Source organism: Lathyrus oleraceus, chromosome 7 (genome assembly GCF_024323335.1).
Source record: "Lathyrus oleraceus cultivar Zhongwan6 chromosome 7, CAAS_Psat_ZW6_1.0, whole genome shotgun sequence".
NCBI lineage: Eukaryota > Viridiplantae > Streptophyta > Magnoliopsida > Fabales > Fabaceae > Lathyrus > Lathyrus oleraceus.
In genome coordinates, this window is record NC_066585.1 from 9,036,855 (window position 1) to 9,054,801 (window position 17,947).

At 32.5% G+C, this 17,947-nt stretch overlaps 1 protein-coding gene across 1 annotated transcript; it reads right to left on the bottom strand.

The window, feature by feature from the left end:
• Position 1: 1 nt before the first annotated feature.
• Positions 2 to 13,240, bottom strand: LOC127101693 (uncharacterized). Its single transcript, XM_051039154.1, has 6 exons — positions 13,178 to 13,240; positions 13,004 to 13,090; positions 12,310 to 12,471; positions 12,151 to 12,204; positions 11,890 to 12,030; positions 2 to 16 (listed from the first exon to the last, which is right to left on the bottom strand). Exons 1-6 carry the CDS (start codon positions 13,238 to 13,240, stop codon positions 2 to 4), a joined length of 522 nt encoding a protein of 173 aa, XP_050895111.1.
• Between the last annotated feature and the right edge of the window lie 4,707 nt (positions 13,241 to 17,947).

The following is a 17,947-nucleotide window of genomic DNA, read 5'->3' on the forward strand; positions in this document are numbered from 1 at the left end:
TTTAAAGTGTTTGCTCCTGTAGCAAGACATGAGAATTAGATTAGTGATTAGGACAACTGCTAACAGGAATTGGCATCTGATGCATTTGGATGTGAAATCTTCATTTCTGAACGGTCCATTGCAAGAAGAGGTATATATGTCACAACCTCCTAGATTTGTGAAAAAGAATCGGGAGGTATATATGTCACAACCTCCTGTATGGACTAAAACAAGCTCCTAGAGCTTGGAATCTAAAAATTGATTCATTTTTCAAGCTCCAAGGATTTAGAAAATGTAGATTGAGTGGTGTCTATGTTTAGCACACTTCTGAAGGCAATATTATTTTGGTATGCCTATATGTTGATGACATATTGCTAACATGAAGTTGTGAACATGAGATAGCTAAGTTCAAGAAGGTGTTGATGAATGAGTTTGAAATAACTGATCTAGGAAATATGACATATTTTCCAGGGATGGGGGTTATGTACTCTGAGAAGGGTATCATTTTGCATCAGTCGATGTATGAACTTGAACTTCTGAAGAGATTTGAGTTGCTGAATTATAAGACTGCGGTCACACCTTCAAAAACAAATTACAAATTGGATTAGATCCTAAAGGTGATGATGTAGATGCTACAACTTTCAAGTAGTTGGTTGGCTTTATGAGGTATTTATGTAATACCAGACCTGACATTTGCTATGCAGTTGGAATGTTAGTAGGTTCATGAGTAAACTGAAGTGGTCTCATTACCAAGTTGTTGTCAGGATTTTGAGGCATATTAAGGACTATGAAGTATGGAGTTTTGTTCCTTTTTGGAGAAAATGCTAGTTCAAAGCTAATGTGTGTCGTAGACTCTTATTGGTGTGGAGACAAAGTTGATAGAAGAAGTACTTTTAGATATTTGTTTAAGTATCTGGGAAGTCCTATTTCTTGGTGTTCCAAGAAGCAACCAATTGTTGCTCTGTCAATCAATGAAATTGTAAGAGTAGTGGAAGTTTGTTATTCTCTCCCTTCTTCCATCTTCATCTTCTTCACCTTGTGCACCAACATATGGTTTTCTAGCTTTTGGATTTTTGAAAAATTAGTAAGTTTTCTGGAAAACATCTCTTGCAGGTATAAGTACCAATCTTTAAGGTGTGTGTGCAATCGGTTAAAAGGCTTCCTAATCGGTTTCTTAATCAATTCGATCAAAAGGTATAATTAATTAGACAACGATTTTGGATTTCTTAATTACTCATAATCGCTTCTTAATTTATTATGTACTTGCTAGAATTAGTTTAAAGAAGTTTTGAGAAGAAAAAAAAAAGAGTTTGAAATGATTTTATAAGATAAAACACTAAGCACAAATAGTGGCAGAGCCAGGAACTTAGATCAGGGGTACGCAATTATTTTTAATATATATATATATATATATATATATATATATATATATATATATATATATATATATATATATATATATATATATATATATATATATATATATATATATATATATCTTTTTCTACTATCTTTAAGCATTAAATTTTATTGATCAAAACACAAAAATTAAGAAAATTATTAATTTTATTGACAAGTAATGTCGTTTAATAAATTAACATACATATGAGTAACTTTTATTATATTTAATATAAGTTGTATGCAAAAAATATAACATAATTAAGAGAGATGCATTGATAAAAAGAATATTAATGTTATTATTATTTTTTATTATAAATAAAATAAAATAAAAATTATTAGAATCCTATAAGAAAACAATATGCTTTAGATAAGACTTTCATAACTTTTGCTCTTCTTCCGCCACATCACGCTTTTGAGGTTATTTGCAGTCCTATAGTTTATTTTTCCAACTTAATTTATGTAGTATTTTAGTTGGAAATGATGTTTGATAAAAAAGGAGCGAGGGGATGAGAAAATAATTCTTTAATTACAATTTTATGTTTGACAAGACCTTCAGTTTTATGCATACGTACCAACATAAAAATGAGGGATCAAAACTTCATAGTTCGTGGTAAAAATTTCAAAGAAATATGTGAATTGATATTAACATAAGCTTAGAGATCTTTTGTTATCAAAAGGAAAATACTCAACCAAATATCCACCGATAATGAGGGATTTTCAGCATTTAAGAGGGAGGGCTCAAACTTGGATCTAATCAACAAATATGTTAAATGGAAAGACTTATAATCAAAATATCATGGAGATGAGAGAATTATATCTCAACAAAGGTAACTCAAATCTAACTGCTCTCTTTTGAAAAGTTAAAAGCAAAAGGCACAAAGTGGCCAAAAGGATTAGATGAGGTTGTTACTTCATTTTGTCTTTTGAAATTAAAATCAATATGATTAAGTTTATTTACAATGTGTGTATGTGTTATTAGAAGTAATTCATATTTATTAGTTGTACTATTTTCTTAGCCCCTAAGTTTGTTAGAGGGTATTTTAGTATTTTATCCTATTCTAGTAACCCTAGTTTTAGCTTATAAATAGGGTGACAATCATTGTAACTTTTATCATGTTTTGTAGCCGTCATTCTTAATAGAATATTTCCGTTCATCATTCATTCTACCTTTGCACCAACAATTGGTATCAGAGCCTGGTTTGGATTCATTGGGAAACACGGGAAACACGAGTGAACGTGAGGTCTTGTGTGTTTGATTTTGATTCTTAGATTCGTGTTGAATCTTGAACAAAATCTGATCAGAATTTTAATTCTGTGGGTTGGGAAACACTGTGTGAGAAATCTGAGTGTACTGTGCAAGGTAGAAAGATGAACAGAAACGGAAACATGAACACCAAACTTCCAGTATTTGACGGTAAAAACTGGAATCGTTGGATGATCCAAATGCGTGTACTGTTCGGTGCTCAAGATGTTCTAGATCTTGTCACTGATGGTTATGTTCCGGTAGCAGCAAATGCGACGGATGAACAGAAAAACCCGCAGAAGGAAGTAAGGAAGAAGGATCAGAAAGCATTGTTCTTCATTTATCAATGTGTTGATGTAAATGTGTTTGAGAAGATTGCAGATTCAACGACAGCAAAGGCTGCGTGGGACACACTGGTTAGATGTTATGGTGGTGACGCATCAGTGAAGAAGGTGAAGCTTCAGTCCTTGAGAAAGCAATATGAGAATCTCAACATGAAGAATAATGAGAAATTTTCTGAATACATCTCCAGAGTGATTCTGATCACTAATGAGATGAAAGCGTGTGGAGAAACTCTTTCTGAAGAAACAATCATGGAGAAGGTATTGAGATCCCTTACCTCTCAATTTGATTACATTGTGGTAGCAATAGAACATTCCAAAGATCTGAGCACCATGAGAATTGAAGAGCTGCAGAGCAGTCTAGAAGCGCAAGAGTTGCGTTTGACTGAGAGAACTTCTAAAAGGGAAGTAGAGCAGCAGGCTCTGAAAGCAACTTCTGATAGAAGGTATCAGAAGCAGTCAGAAGCCAGGAGAAGATTTGATGGTGGTCAGAAGTCAGAAAGCTCAACCTCTGATAGACAAAAGAATGCTCAGAAGGGAAAAGAGAAGTATGACAAGAAGAAGATCCAATGTTACTGTTGTAAGAAGTTTGGTCACTTTGCTAGAGACTGTTGGTCAAACAAGGAGAGAAAATCAGAAGAAGCAAATATAGCCAGAAGTTCTGATGACGAATCTGTGCTATTGATGGCCTCTGAATCTGATGACATGGATCTGATAGACTGGTGGTATATGGACACTGGCTGTTCAAATCATCTTACTGGAAACAAGAAATGGCTGGTTGACTTTGACTCTGAAAAGAGGACAAAGATCAGATGTGCTGATGACAAATATCTTAATGCAGAAGGTATGGGAAATGTCAGAGTGATTCTGAACAATGGGAAAACAGCATTGATTCAGAACGTGTGGTATGTACTTGGCATCAGAAGCAATCTGATGAGTGTGGGGCAATTAATTGTGAAAGGTTTTTCAGTTACCATGAAGGACAATCTTCTGAAGCTGTATGACTGCAATCAGAAATTGATTATGAAGTCGGAACAGGGAAGGAATAGAACATTCAAGGTGAATGTCAGAACTGCAGACTCAGAATGTCTTAGTGCAACAAGTGCTGAGAAGGAGAGTGAGTTGTGGCACAGAAGATTTGGTCATTTGAATTTCAGAAGCTTAAAACATCTGAATTCAAAGAAGTTGGTACATGGAATTCCTGCAATTAAGAAGCCTGAAAAGTCATGCAAAGTTTGCATGGAAGGAAAACAACCACGATTGCCATTTGCGTCAGAAACTGCTCCAAGAGCAAAACATGCCTTGGGAGTTGTACATTCTGATGTGTGTGGTCCATTTCCAGTAGCATCGATTGGAGGGAATAAATACTTTGTGTTATTTGTTGATGAATCCACAAGAATAACATGGGTATCCCTTATTAAGTTTAAACACGAGGTGTTTGATGAATTCAAGAAGTACAGAATGAAGGCTGAGAATCAGAGTGGTCAGAAGTTGAAGATTCTTAGAACTGACGGTGGAGGTGAGTATAACTCCAAAGAGTTCCAGAAGTTCTGTGAGGAGAATGGAATTGAGCATGAGGTTACTGCTCCTTATACCCCTCAACACAATGGTCTTGCTAAAAGAAGAAATCGCACTTTGCTTGATATGGTGAGAAGCATGCTAAAGGAGAAGAAACTTCCTCAGAAGCTCTGGGGAGAAGCTGTTGCCACTGCAATGTATGTACTCAACCGATGTCCTACGAAGAAGTTGAAGGAAATAGTTCCAATACAGAAGTGGACTGGAGATAAGCAAAGTGTTAGTCATCTGAAGTATTTGGTTCTGTTTGCTATAAACATGTTCCAGAAGCCAGAAGACAGAAGCTGGATGATAGAAGCAAAGTGATGATTCTAATAGGGTACCACAGTACAGGTGCATACAAGCTCTATTGTCCAGAAACCAACAAAATTGAATTCAGCAGAGATGTGATTGTGAAGGAATCAGAATTTTGGAATTGGGATAAGTCTCAATTTGATTCTGATGTTAGAACTTCTGAAGAAAGGTCAGAGTTAAGAATTTCTGAAGTTGGAGTAAACTCTGACGTTGATTCTGATTCTGATAGTGATTCTGACTTTGGAGAAGACTCAGAAGATGAAGGCGACTCTGATGATCCAGACTCTGATGACCCAAACTCTGATGGTAATCCAGATTCTGGTGGCAATTCAGACTCTAGAAATATGCCAGCCCCTGAAGCTGGTCAAAGCTCTGGAGGAAGTCAACCATCTGAAGCTAGAAACTCTGAAGCTCAAGACTCTGAACAAGTTCAGAGACCACAAAGAATCAGAAACATCCCCAGAAGATATGCAGAATTTGACATGCTGCAAGACACTGAAGTAGACTCTGAAGGAGAAGTTATTCAGTGTGCCATGGTAGTAGACTCTGAACCCATAAGTACAGAAGAGGCTCTTAAGAAAAAGCTCTGGCTGAAGGCCATGAAAGAAGAACTTGATGCTATAGAGAGAAACAAGACTTGGAAGCTGACAGAACTTCCAAAAGACAAGAAAGCCATCAGCGTCAGATGGGTTTTCAAGCAAAAGTTAAAGCCAGATGGTTCAATTGGCAAACATAAAGCAAGGTTGGTAGCCAGAGGATTTCTACAGAAACCTGGGCTGGATTACTCTGAAGTGTTTGCACTTGTAGCAAGACATGAAACAATCAGAATGGTGATTGTAATAGCTGCTAACAAGAATTGGCCTCTGATGCATTTAGATGTAAAATCTGCATTTCTGAACGGTCCATTAGAAGAAGAAGTTTACGTGTCACAACCTCCTGGATTTGTGAAAAAGAATCAGGAAGGGATGGTGTACAGATTATACAAAGCTCTATATGGATTGAAGCAAGCGCCCAGAGCTTCGAATCAGAAGATTGATTCATTTTTCAAGAAGCAAGGCTTTCAGAAATGTGAGATGGAGTTTAAAGAAGTTTTGAGAAGAAAAAAAAAAGAGTTTGAAATGATTTTATAAGATAAAACACTAAGCACAAATAGTGGCAGAGCCAGGAACTTAGATCAGGGGTACGCAATTATTTTTAATATATATATATATATATATATATATATATATATATATATATATATATATATATATATTCTTTTTCTACTATCTTTAAGCATTAAATTTTATTGATCAAAACACAAAAATTAAGAAAATTATTAATTTTATTGACAAGTAATGTCGTTTAATAAATTAACATACATATGAGTAACTTTTATTATATTTAATATAAGTTGTATGAAAAAAATATAACATAATTAAGAGAGATGCATTGATAAAAAGAATATTAATGTTATTATTATTTTTTATTATAAATAAAATAAAATAAAAATTATTAGAATCCTATAAGAAAACAATATGCTTTAGATAAGACTTTCATAACTTTTGCTCTTCTTCCGCCACATCACGCTTTTGAGGTTATTTGCAGTCCTATAGTTTATTTTTCCAACTTAATTTATGTAGTATTTTAGTTGGAAATGATGTTTGATAAAAAAGGAGCGAGGGGATGAGAAAATAATTCTTTAATTACAATTTTATGTTTGACAAGACCTTCAGTTTTATGCATACGTACCAACATAAAAATGAGGGATCAAAACTTCATAGTTCGTGGTAAAAATTTCAAAGAAATAGGTGAATTGATATTAACATAAGCTTAGAGATCTTTTGTTATCAAAAGGAAAATACTCAACCAAATATCCACCGATAATGAGGGATTTTCAGCATTTAAGAGGGAGGGCTAAAATTTGGATCTAATCAACAAATATGTTAAATGGAAAGACTTATAATCAAAATATCATGGAGATGAGAGAATTATATCTCAACAAAGGTAACTCAAATCTAACTGCTCTCTTTTGAAAAGTTAAAAGAAAAAGGCACAAAGTGGCCAAAAGGATTAGATGAGGTTGTTACTTCGTTTTGTCTTTTGAAATTAAAATCAATATGATTAAGTTTATTTACAATGTGTGTATGTGTTATTAGAAGTAATTCATATTTATTAGATGTACTATTTTCTTAGCCCCTAAGTTTGTTAGAGGGTATTTTAGTATTTTATCCTATTCTAGTAACCCTAGTTTTAGCTTATAAATAGGGTGACAATCATTGTAACTTTTATCATGTTTTATAGTCGTCATTCTTAGTAGAATATTTCCGTTCATCATTCATTCTACCTTTGCACCAACAATTGGTATCAGAGCCTGGTTCGGATTCATTGGGAAACACGGGAAACACGAGTGAACGTGAGGTCTTGTGTGTTTGATTTTGTTTCTTAGATTCGTGTTGAATCTTGAACAAAATCTGATCAGAATTTTAATTCTGTGGGTTGGGAAACACTGTGTGAGAAATCTGAGTGTACTGTGCAAAGTAGAAAAATGAACGGAAACGGCAACATGAACACCAAACTTCCAGTAATCGACGGTAAAAACTGGAATCGTTGGATGATCCAAATGCGTGTGCTGTTTGGTGCTCAAGATGTTCTAGATCTTGTCACTGATGGTTATGTTCCGGTAGCAGCAAATGCGACGGATGAACAGAAAAACGCGCAGAAGGAAGTAAGGAAGAAGGATCAGAAAGCATTGTTCTTCATTTATCAATGTGTTGATGTAAATGTGTTTGAGAAGATTGCAGATTCAACGACAGCAAAGGCTGCGTGGAAGACACTGGTTAGATGTTATGGTGGTGACGCATCAGTGAAGAAGGTGAAGCTTCAGTCCTTGAGAAAGCAATATGAGAATCTCAACATGAAGAATAATGAGAAATATTCTGAATACATCTCCAGAGTGATTCTGATCACTAATGAGATGAAAGCGTGTGGAGAAACTCTTTCTGAAGAAACAATCATGGAGAAGGTATTGAGATCCCTTACCTCTCAATTTGATTACATTGTGGTAGCAATAGAACATTCCAAAGATCTGAGCACCATGAGAATTGAAGAGCTGCAGAGCAGTCTAGAAGCGCAAGAGTTGCGTTTGACTGAGAGAACTTCTAAAAGGGAAGTAGAGCAGCAGGCTCTGAAAGCAACTTCGGATAGAAGGTATCAGAAGCAGTCAGAAGCCAGGAGAAGATCTGATGGTGGTCAGAAGTCAGAAAGCTCAATCTCTGATAGACAAAAGAATGCTCAGAAGGGAAAAGAGAAGTATGACAAGAAGAAGATCCAATGTTACTGTTGTAAGAAGTTTGGTCACTTTGCTAGAGACTATTGGTCAAACAAGGAGAGAAAATCAGAAGAAGCAAATATAGCCAGAAGTTCTGATGACGAATCTGTGCTATTGATGGCCTCTGAATCTGATGACATGGATCTGATAGACTGGTGGTATATGGACACTGGCTGTTCAAATCATCTTACTGGAAACAAGAAATGGCTGGTTGACTTTGACTCTGAAAAGAGGACAAAGATCAGATGTGCTGATGACAAATATCTTAATGCAGAAGGTATGGGAAATGTCAGAGTGATTCTGAACAATGGGAAAACAACATTGATTCAGAACGTGTGGTATGTACTTGGCATCAGAAGCAATCTGATGAGTGTGGGACAATTAATTGAGAAAGGTTTTTCAGTTACCATGAAGGACAATCTTCTGAAGTTGTATGACTGCAATCAGAAATTGATTATGAAGTCAGAATAGGGAAGGAATAGAACATTCAAGGTGAATGTCAGAACTGCAGACTCAGAATGTCTTAGTGCAACAAGTGCTGAGAAGGAGAGTGAGTTGTGGCACAGAAGATTTGGTCATTTGAATTTCAGAAGCTTAAAACATCTGAATTCAAAGAAGGTGGTACATGGAATTCCTGCAATTAAGAAGCCTGAAAAGTCATGCAAAGTTTGCATGGAAGGAAAACAACCACGATTGCCATTTGCGTCAGAAACTGCTCCAAGAGCAAAACATGCCTTGGGAGTTGTACATTCTGATGTGTGTGGTCCATTTCCAGTAGCATCGATTGGAGGGAATAAATACTTTGTGTTATTTGTTGATGAATTCACAAGAATGACATGGGTATCCCTTATTAAGTTTAAACTCGAGGTGTTTGATGAATTCAAGAAGTTCAGAATGAAGGCTGAGAATCAGAGTGGTCAGAAGTTGAAGATTCTTAGAACTGACGGTGGAGGTGAGTATAACTCCAAAGAGTTCCAGAAGTTCTGTGAGGAGAATGGAATTGAGCATGAGGTTACTGCTCCTTATACCCCTTATCACACTGGTCTTGCTAAAAGAAGAAATCGCACTTTGCTTGATATGGTGAGAAGCATGCTAAAGGAGAAGAAACTTCCTCAGAAGCTCTGGGGAGAAGCTGTTGCCACTGCAACGTATGTACTCAACCGATGTCCTACGAAGAAGTTGAAGGAAATAGTTCCAATACAGAAGTGGACTGGAGATAAGCAAAGTGTTAGTCATCTGAAGGTATTTGGTTCTGTTTGCTATAAACATGTTCCAGAAGCCAGAAGACAGAAGCTGGATGATAGAAGCAAAGTGATGATTCTGATAGGGTACCACAGTACAGGTGCATACAAGCTCTATTGTCCAGAAACCAACAATATTGAATTCAGCAGAGATGTGATTGTGAAGGAATCAGAATTTTGGAATTGGGATAAGTCTCAATTTGATTCTGATGTTAGAACTTCTGAAGAAAGGTCAGAGTTAAGAATTTCTGAAGTTGGAGTAAACTCTGACGTTGATTCTGATTCTGATAGTGATTCTGACTTTGGAGAAGACTCAGAAGATGAAGGCGACTCTGATGATCCCGACTCTGATGACCCAAACTCTGATGGTAATCCAGATTCTGGTGGCAATTCAGACTCTAGAAATATGCCAGCCCCTGAAGATGGTCAAAGCTCTGGAGGAAGTCAACCATCTGAAGCTAGAAACTCTGAAGCTCAAGACTCTGAACAAGTTCAGAGACCACAAAGAATCAGAAACATCCCCAGAAGATATGCAGAATTTGACATGCTGCAAGACACTGAAGTAGACTCTGAAGGAGAAGTTATTCAGTGTGCCATGGTAGTAGACTCTGAACCCATAAGTACAGAAGAGGCTCTTAAGCAAAAGCTCTGGCTGAAGGCCATGAAAGAAGAACTTGATGCTTTAGAGAGAAACAAGACTTGGAAGCTGACAGAACTTCCAAAAGACAAGAAAGCCATCAGCGTCAGATGGGTTTTCAAGCAGAAGTTAAAGCCAGATGGTTCAATTGGCAAACATAAAGCAAGGTTGGTAGCCAGAGGATTTCTACAGAAACTTGGGCTGGATTACTCTGAAGTGTTTGCACTTGTAGCAAGACATGAAACAATCAGAATGGTGATTGTAATAGCTGCTAACAAGAATTGGCCTCTGATGCATTTAGATGTAAAATCTGCATTTCTGAACGGTCCATTAGAAGAAGAAGTTTACATGTCACAACCTTCTGGATTTGTGAAAAAGAATCAGGAAGGGATGGTGTACAGATTATACAAAGCTCTATATGGATTGAAACAAGCGCCCAGAGCTTGGAATCAGAAGATTGATTCATTTTTCAAGAAGCAAGGCTTTCAGAAATGTGAGATGGAGTTTAAAGAAGTTTTGAGAAGAAAAAAAAAGAGTTTGAAATGATTTTATAAGATAAAACACTAAGCACAAATAATGGCAGAGCCAGGAACTTAGATCAGGGGTACGCAATTATTTTTAATATATATATATATATATATATATATATATATATATATATATATATATATATATATATATATATTCTTTTTCTACTATCTTTAAGCATTAAATTTTATTGATCAAAACACAAAAATTAAGAAAATTATTAATTTTATAGACAAGTAATGTCGTTTAATAAATTAACATACATATGAGTAACTTTTATTATATTTAATATAAGTTGTATGAGAAAAATATAACATAATTAAGAGAGATGCATTGATAAAAAGAATATTAATGTTATTATTATTTTTTATTATAAATAAAATAAAATAAAAATTATTAGAATCCTATAAGAAAACAATATGCTTTAGATAAGACTTTCATAACTTTTGCTCTTCTTCCGCCACATCACGCTTTTGAGGTTATTTGCAGTCCTATAGTTTATTTTTCCAACTTAATTTATGTAGTATTTTAGTTGGAAATGATGTTTGATAAAAAAGGAGCGAGGGGATGAGAAAATAATTCTTTAATTACAATTTTATGTTTGACAAGACCTTCAGTTTTATGCTTACGTACCAACATAAAAATGAGGGATCAAAACTTCATAGTTCGTGGTAAAAATTTCAAAGAAATAGGTGAATTGATATTAACATAAGCTTAGAGATCTTTTGTTATCAAAAGGAAAATACTCAACCAAATATCCACCGATAATGAGGGATTTTCAACATTTAAGAGGGAGGGCTCAAACTTGGATCTAATCAACAAATATGTTAAATGGAAAGACTTATAATCAAAATATCATGAAGATGAGAGAATTATATCTCAACAAAGGTAACTCAAATCTAACTGCTCTCTTTTGAAAAGTTAAAAGAAAAAGGCACAAAGTGGCCAAAAGGATTAGATGAGGTTGTTACTTCGTTTTGTCTTTTGAAATTAAAATCAATATGATTAAGTTTATTTACAATGTGTGTATGTGTTATTAGAAGTAATTCATATTTATTAGTTGTACTATTTTCTTAGCCCCTAAGTTTGTTACAGGGTATTTTAGTATTTTATCCTATTCTAGTAACCCTAGTTTTAGCTTATAAATAGGGTGACAATCATTGTAACTTTTATCATGTTTTGTAGCCGTCATTCTTAATAGAATATTTCTGTTCATCATTCATTCTACCTTTGCACCAACAATTGGTATCAGAGCCTGGTTCGGATTCATTGGGAAACACGGGAAACACGAGTGAAAGATGATAAAGTATACATTATGATTTTTAAAAAAATAAAATTACCTGTTTGATTGTGGGAACAACAACCCATTTTTTAAACGATCCAATGCTAGAAACATGTGATATGTCCATTCCAAGATATGGATTACTTTTGACTTGCACGAACCCAGGACAATGAATATTGTAACATCCTGATCCACCTGCCTGCATGTTTGTATCCAATTGAGCAAAACAATATTAAAATTATTTTTGTCTAATAAATTTAATAGTCATTTTATTAAGAATATTTAAGAATTATTAGGAACATTAAGTTTATAATAATACCGTCCAACGTGATGTTAGGTAAATTTCACTATCTCCATATAAGTTTGGCATAACCTTGTATATGAAAAAAATTGATACAAATAATTCATTAAAAAAAGTTTTATTGAAACATGAAAAATAAACCAAAAATACATGTATGAAATCTTAAAAATAACTTACCCTGATGCCATCAAATATGCTATTTAAATTAGATGGTTGACCACTCTCAACCAAAATTCCAGATAAACTATATTGTTTTCCTTTAAGCTGTAAATTATATGCACCAACGTATGCATATCCTCCATGAAATGTCGTAGTTTGATTTGTATCGAGGGTGATCGACTAGAAAATAAGAATACATATATTTCGATTAATAATTAGAAAATTCATAAATACTAAAAATATTGGTGTAGACCCCGTTGCATCAACTTATTTTTCAAAATTTTAATTTAAATTACACAATATATTTGTAGTTGTGAGAAATTATTTTTAATTTATATTGATACTTAATCCTCAATAAATATATTATGATAGCTTAAATTTATTATATAATTTATAACCTTACACTGCATGATATGATTAGGAGAGTCCACTTACATGATACTCATGTGAATTTGATTGAAAACCTTTAATTTGATGTTTTTTTGTTTTCTTGTGAAAGGGAACTTTTTCTATTGGGCATTCTTCAATGATTTTACCATCATAAGATCATAAGATGGTCTTTTTTGCACAATGTTTCTTGTAAAGGTTGGATAAAGCTATTTGGCAATGAAATGGAAATAAAACAAGGATTTATATTTCAAATTATGAATGATAAAATGCATAATAAATCAAGTAATCTTATTAAACCTATAAGGATTTAAACTTTTTATACCTGGATTTTATGATTTTTTAATAAAGGATGCTTTATAGAAGGTTGCTTCTGGATATTAATACAACCAAAATCAATGTCCACACGATGCTGGATATGTTAACAAAAATTACAATCATGTAAAACAGATGTAAAACAAATTATAACAAAGGAAAATAAATAATAAACAATACCAACGATATCAAATATAGTAAAATAACTTGTCTCATTTGATAGAGTTTCAGTTCGTGCATCAAACATTGCTACATGTTATGCAAAAGCTAAGAACTACCACCAAAAGTAACGTCAGGATTTTATAGAATTTACTTTTAATTGATTTTTATGTAATACTTGTTCAATTATTTATACGTATTTATACTAATACTAACTTAAGCTTCCTATATAAAATTGAACACATAATTTCGAGTTTAAAAATAAAAATAAAAATGATATTAAATTTAAATAAATGATTAAAAAAATTCAATTAATCTATTCAATATATTGTTATAACCATTAATAGTTTATAACTTGGTGATTTTAAATAATAAACTTGTTAATAGTAAAATAAGGTATTAATTATTTATGATCTTTAAGACGCTTGGGATTTGACAATCTAGTGATTTTAATAATATTTATGTTGTGCTATTAAATTTTAAAATAATTTATATAATATAAATAAAATTATAACTTTTTGAAATATGACTTTTTAGATTAATTGAATAACTAATGTATTTGATCAATATATAGATTAAATATATCAATTATTTAATAAATATAAAATTTGATGTTTGATTAAAAAAGAAATGAAGGAAGTACACCAACTTTATATATATTTTTGTTGACTCAATATTTGTTTCATTGTGAATTTAGAAACTAAAAATAATAATAATAATAATAATAATAATAATAATAATAATAGTGATAATAATTATTATTATTATTAAGATTATAATTATTATGAATAAGATTACCTGAATAATAATAATAATAATAATAATTAAATGTAATTGAATAAATTAAATAAGTATCTTGAATCATGTAATCCATAATCTAAAGAAATTATTAATAATCATTAATATTTTAAAATTCGTAAACAAATTTGAATTTAAACTTTACAAGATCAATCATTCTAAGGAAATTCAATCATGCTATATCCGAAGCGGCCTCATTTTTTAGAAAAGAAAAACGGTATATATATAGGATTTAATTGAAATACACTGACAGCATAAAAGGATTTTACACTGTCAGTTAATCATAGCCGTTGGATGTTGAAACAAGTTTGACTTTTATTTTAAAAATCTATAAAGTAATGCAAACAGGTGATGGTGATGAATCGATTGTGTAAAACATTTTACACTGACAGTGTATAATAATTAATCTCATATATATATATATATATATATATATATATATATATATATATATATATATATATATATATATATATATATATATATATATATATATATATATATATATATATATATGAATTAAATCTTAGAGAAAAATGTTTTGATCAAATATTACGAATCTTATTCATTGAAGTTTTTTTAATCAAAAGTTGATAAAAGTGAAACAGTTTCATTTATTTTTTTTAGATTCACCATCTTAATTCTTATTGAATTTATTCATAATTTTTGAAAATGATTAATATTTAACATATAAATAAAATTATAACTTTTGAAAAATGATTAAAATAATAAATGTACTTCATCATTTCTTTGTTATAACCAAATTTCGACTTTTAGAATCATTGAATAACTATTGTATCTGATTCATATTTATTTCATATATATAGTTTTATATTCAACATCTTAAGTCTAAAGATTTTTTTTTTACAATCATGTGATATAAATAATTTTTATGTTGTACCTTTTAAATTTTAAAATTATTTATATATTATAAATGAAATCTTAACTTTTTAAAAATTCATAAAATAATAAATGTATTATATCTATTTTTTATTATAATCAAGTTTTGACTTTTTATATTTATATAACAACCAATGTCTTATTAAATATCTTATTAAATGTCTTATTAAATATACTCTTTATTATACAATATATTTAAAAATATTACATTAATACTTAAATCTTTGCCCTATAAGGATTTTTTTTAAAATAACCAACTTTTTCAAAAAAAAATACGAAAATAACCATGTTTTCAAAAAAATACCAAAATAACCAACTTTGGGAGAGGATGCGCCGTGTGGATTGGCGCGTCCACACACCTTTAAGCGAAGCGCAATCACACACTCGCATTGATGGACTGAACAGAGTCGCCACCGAACTTTATTTATTCCTAAAAAGGAAAGGGGAAATATCGATAAAACCCAAGAAAAAAACGACAATGATTATTGGTCGTCGCAACCAAATCAGGGTTCGGGAGTCGGTTACGCAAGGGGAAGGTATTAGCACCCCTCACGTCCGTTGTATTCAACAGGAACCGTTTAGTTAGTTTCGTTTTGAATGTTAGCTTATGTTAGTCTTCTCAAGTTATTATGGGGGAGAGAAAGAATAGAAGAGGGAAGAAATGTTTTTAGATTTTTCGACGAAGGACTAAACCTAAGTTTTTTATTAGTGGGTCTGACAAGATTTATAAATCCTGCTCCTACGTATCTCAAAAGAGAAATCAAGGCTTACGTAGTTCTGGGTAGAAAAATGTTTGTTTGTTGGTCGATTTTAGCGAAAGCTATACTGTATTAATCGACGAAAACATTGTTTTACCCAAAACAGATGAGGAGTGGACGCATACCACACATCGAACGGATTTATAAATCTACATTCGGAAAAGCGTGACTTATCTCGACTCAACAATCGTGGCCGAAACATTGTTTTGCATCACCTAAAGACAATATGTCTTTCGTTTATGAAAAAGGTTTTTGATTAATCACATGGCGGCGAGAAAGAGTTTGATCGGTTGGATGTATTTTTAGTGATGACGAGAACTTGGATGAGCGAGATATCCATCTCGAATCCTAGTCTCAGGAGTGCACGGTATACACCATGTTCCACTTCCATCTTTATTGAAAAAAATGTTTAATAAAGATTAAGTATTTTTAGGTTTGATTGAGAAAGGGTTTGAAGAAACCGCATTGACAATTTTAGACGATAGCGAGAGTTAAGATAGGCAAGGCATCCACCTTGAATCTTAATCTCAGGAGTGCACGGTATACACCATGTTCCATTTCCATCTTTATTGAAAAAGTGTTAAGGTAGGAATGAAGTATATTTTTTGAATTTTGAAAGACGAATATTTGATGAGAACGAGACATGAGCCTCGGGATCAATCACTCGGGGTTCCACTGGAATGCTAGATTCCAATGGTCCTTTTTCATTCGAATTATTTAAGAAAATTATTTAATGGACAACGAACACTTGATAAGAATCAAATGTTCAAAGGGTTACGCCAGAATGCTTGATCCCAACGGCCCTTATTTTGTCAAAGTTATCTATCAAGCGTTTTAAGAATGAAAGGGAGAAATGAACGGTTAATCCAAAACAAGGGGCTCAGGACTGATTATTCGAGGGTTCCCACCGGAATGCAAGATTCAGATGGTCCTCTTCTTTCAGGTTTTTAAAAAAGGGAATTTAATCGGGTTGTAAAGATAGTTTAAAAATAAAATAAAATTATAGGGATAAAATTAATTTTACAATTTTATATATATATATCGAATTAATTATATATATATATATATATATATATATATATATATATATATATATATATATATATATATATATATATATATATATATATATGATCGAATTCCCACCAGAATGCTAGATTCTAATGGGAGGAAATGAAATTAAATGTCGAAACTATGGAAAGTTAGTGAAATTTAAATTGAAAAATTTAGTGAATTTGAAAGTGATTATTTATATGTGTAAAGGTATGAACATGGATACCAATAACCTAATTAAATTAACTAACACGCAAAAATCGACTAACCGAATAAAACCCAATATCGGAAAGTCAACCATTAATTAAATCTAAAAGGTAAACATTTAAAAATCTAAACAACTAAATAACGATTAAATTAAATTGATAAAAATATAAAAGTAAAATAAATAGCAAGAAATTATAAAAATTTAAATGAAATAGTAAGCATAAAAATAAAAATATGGAGATATGCTACTCCCAAGTATTGAACCCATCCCACTAAAGAAAGTGAAACTGCTCTCTCTCCACTAGGACACTTATGGTCATCTGTTATCTTAATGATAACTTGAATATATGAACAGGGATAGCTAAAGGTAGTTTAGAATACAAATGAATTAAAATGAGATGGGCTACTGTTAATGGACCACTAATTAAAATTATGGAGGAATATAAAACGTAACCCTAGCCGCCTGGCTGTTGGGTTGAGATAACCATACATTAGTACAATTAACTCCAGCAGACAATAGTTAATGGAAAATTGCAAAAAAAAATTAAACGGTCATTTAATTTTTTAAAGAGATTTTAAATGCTCTTAAAATAAATAAAAAGAAAATGAACTGGGAACATGAAACAAATCCAAAGGATCTGTTCGTCTTCCTCACGAAGACAAACCTCTTCCTCTCTCAATCTCTCCTAAAGCAAACACCTTTCCAACTCTTAATCTCTCGTCGTCTCTCAATCGCTCATCTCCTCAAACTTTTGCACCTACCTCACAATACCCTACTCTCACCCTAAAATGCACAAATCCATGGCTCTCAAAGAAAATCAAATAATAATGCTCACCTTCGGCGGTGGTTTCCAAGAACTCCCACGACAGCTTTTCGATGGAGAATGTTGGTTTTTCGCTACAGCTCCCTCTCCTCTTCTGGATTTTTCGCCGTCTCCAAGATTAGGTTTTTTCGTTTGGAAAAGTTTAGGGTTTCTTTCGCCTCCAAGATTTAGGGTTTTCGTCGTGGTTTTTGCCTCTCCCTACAGTATTCACTTTGCTCTTTTTTATACTCAACAACTTAGGGTTCTGAGCTAGCT

Coding starts and splice junctions, on each gene's coding strand:
- LOC127101693 (XM_051039154.1), bottom strand. CDS start 13,240: ATGTTTGATGCACGAACTGAAACTCTATCAAATGAGACAAGTTATTTT. Junction 12,472..13,003: donor TAAAAAATCATAAAATCCAG/GTATAAAAAGTT, acceptor CTTATTTTCTAG/TCGATCACCCTCGATACAAA. Junction 12,031..12,150: donor ACCTAACATCACGTTGGACG/GTATTATTATAA, acceptor ACAAACATGCAG/GCAGGTGGATCAGGATGTTA.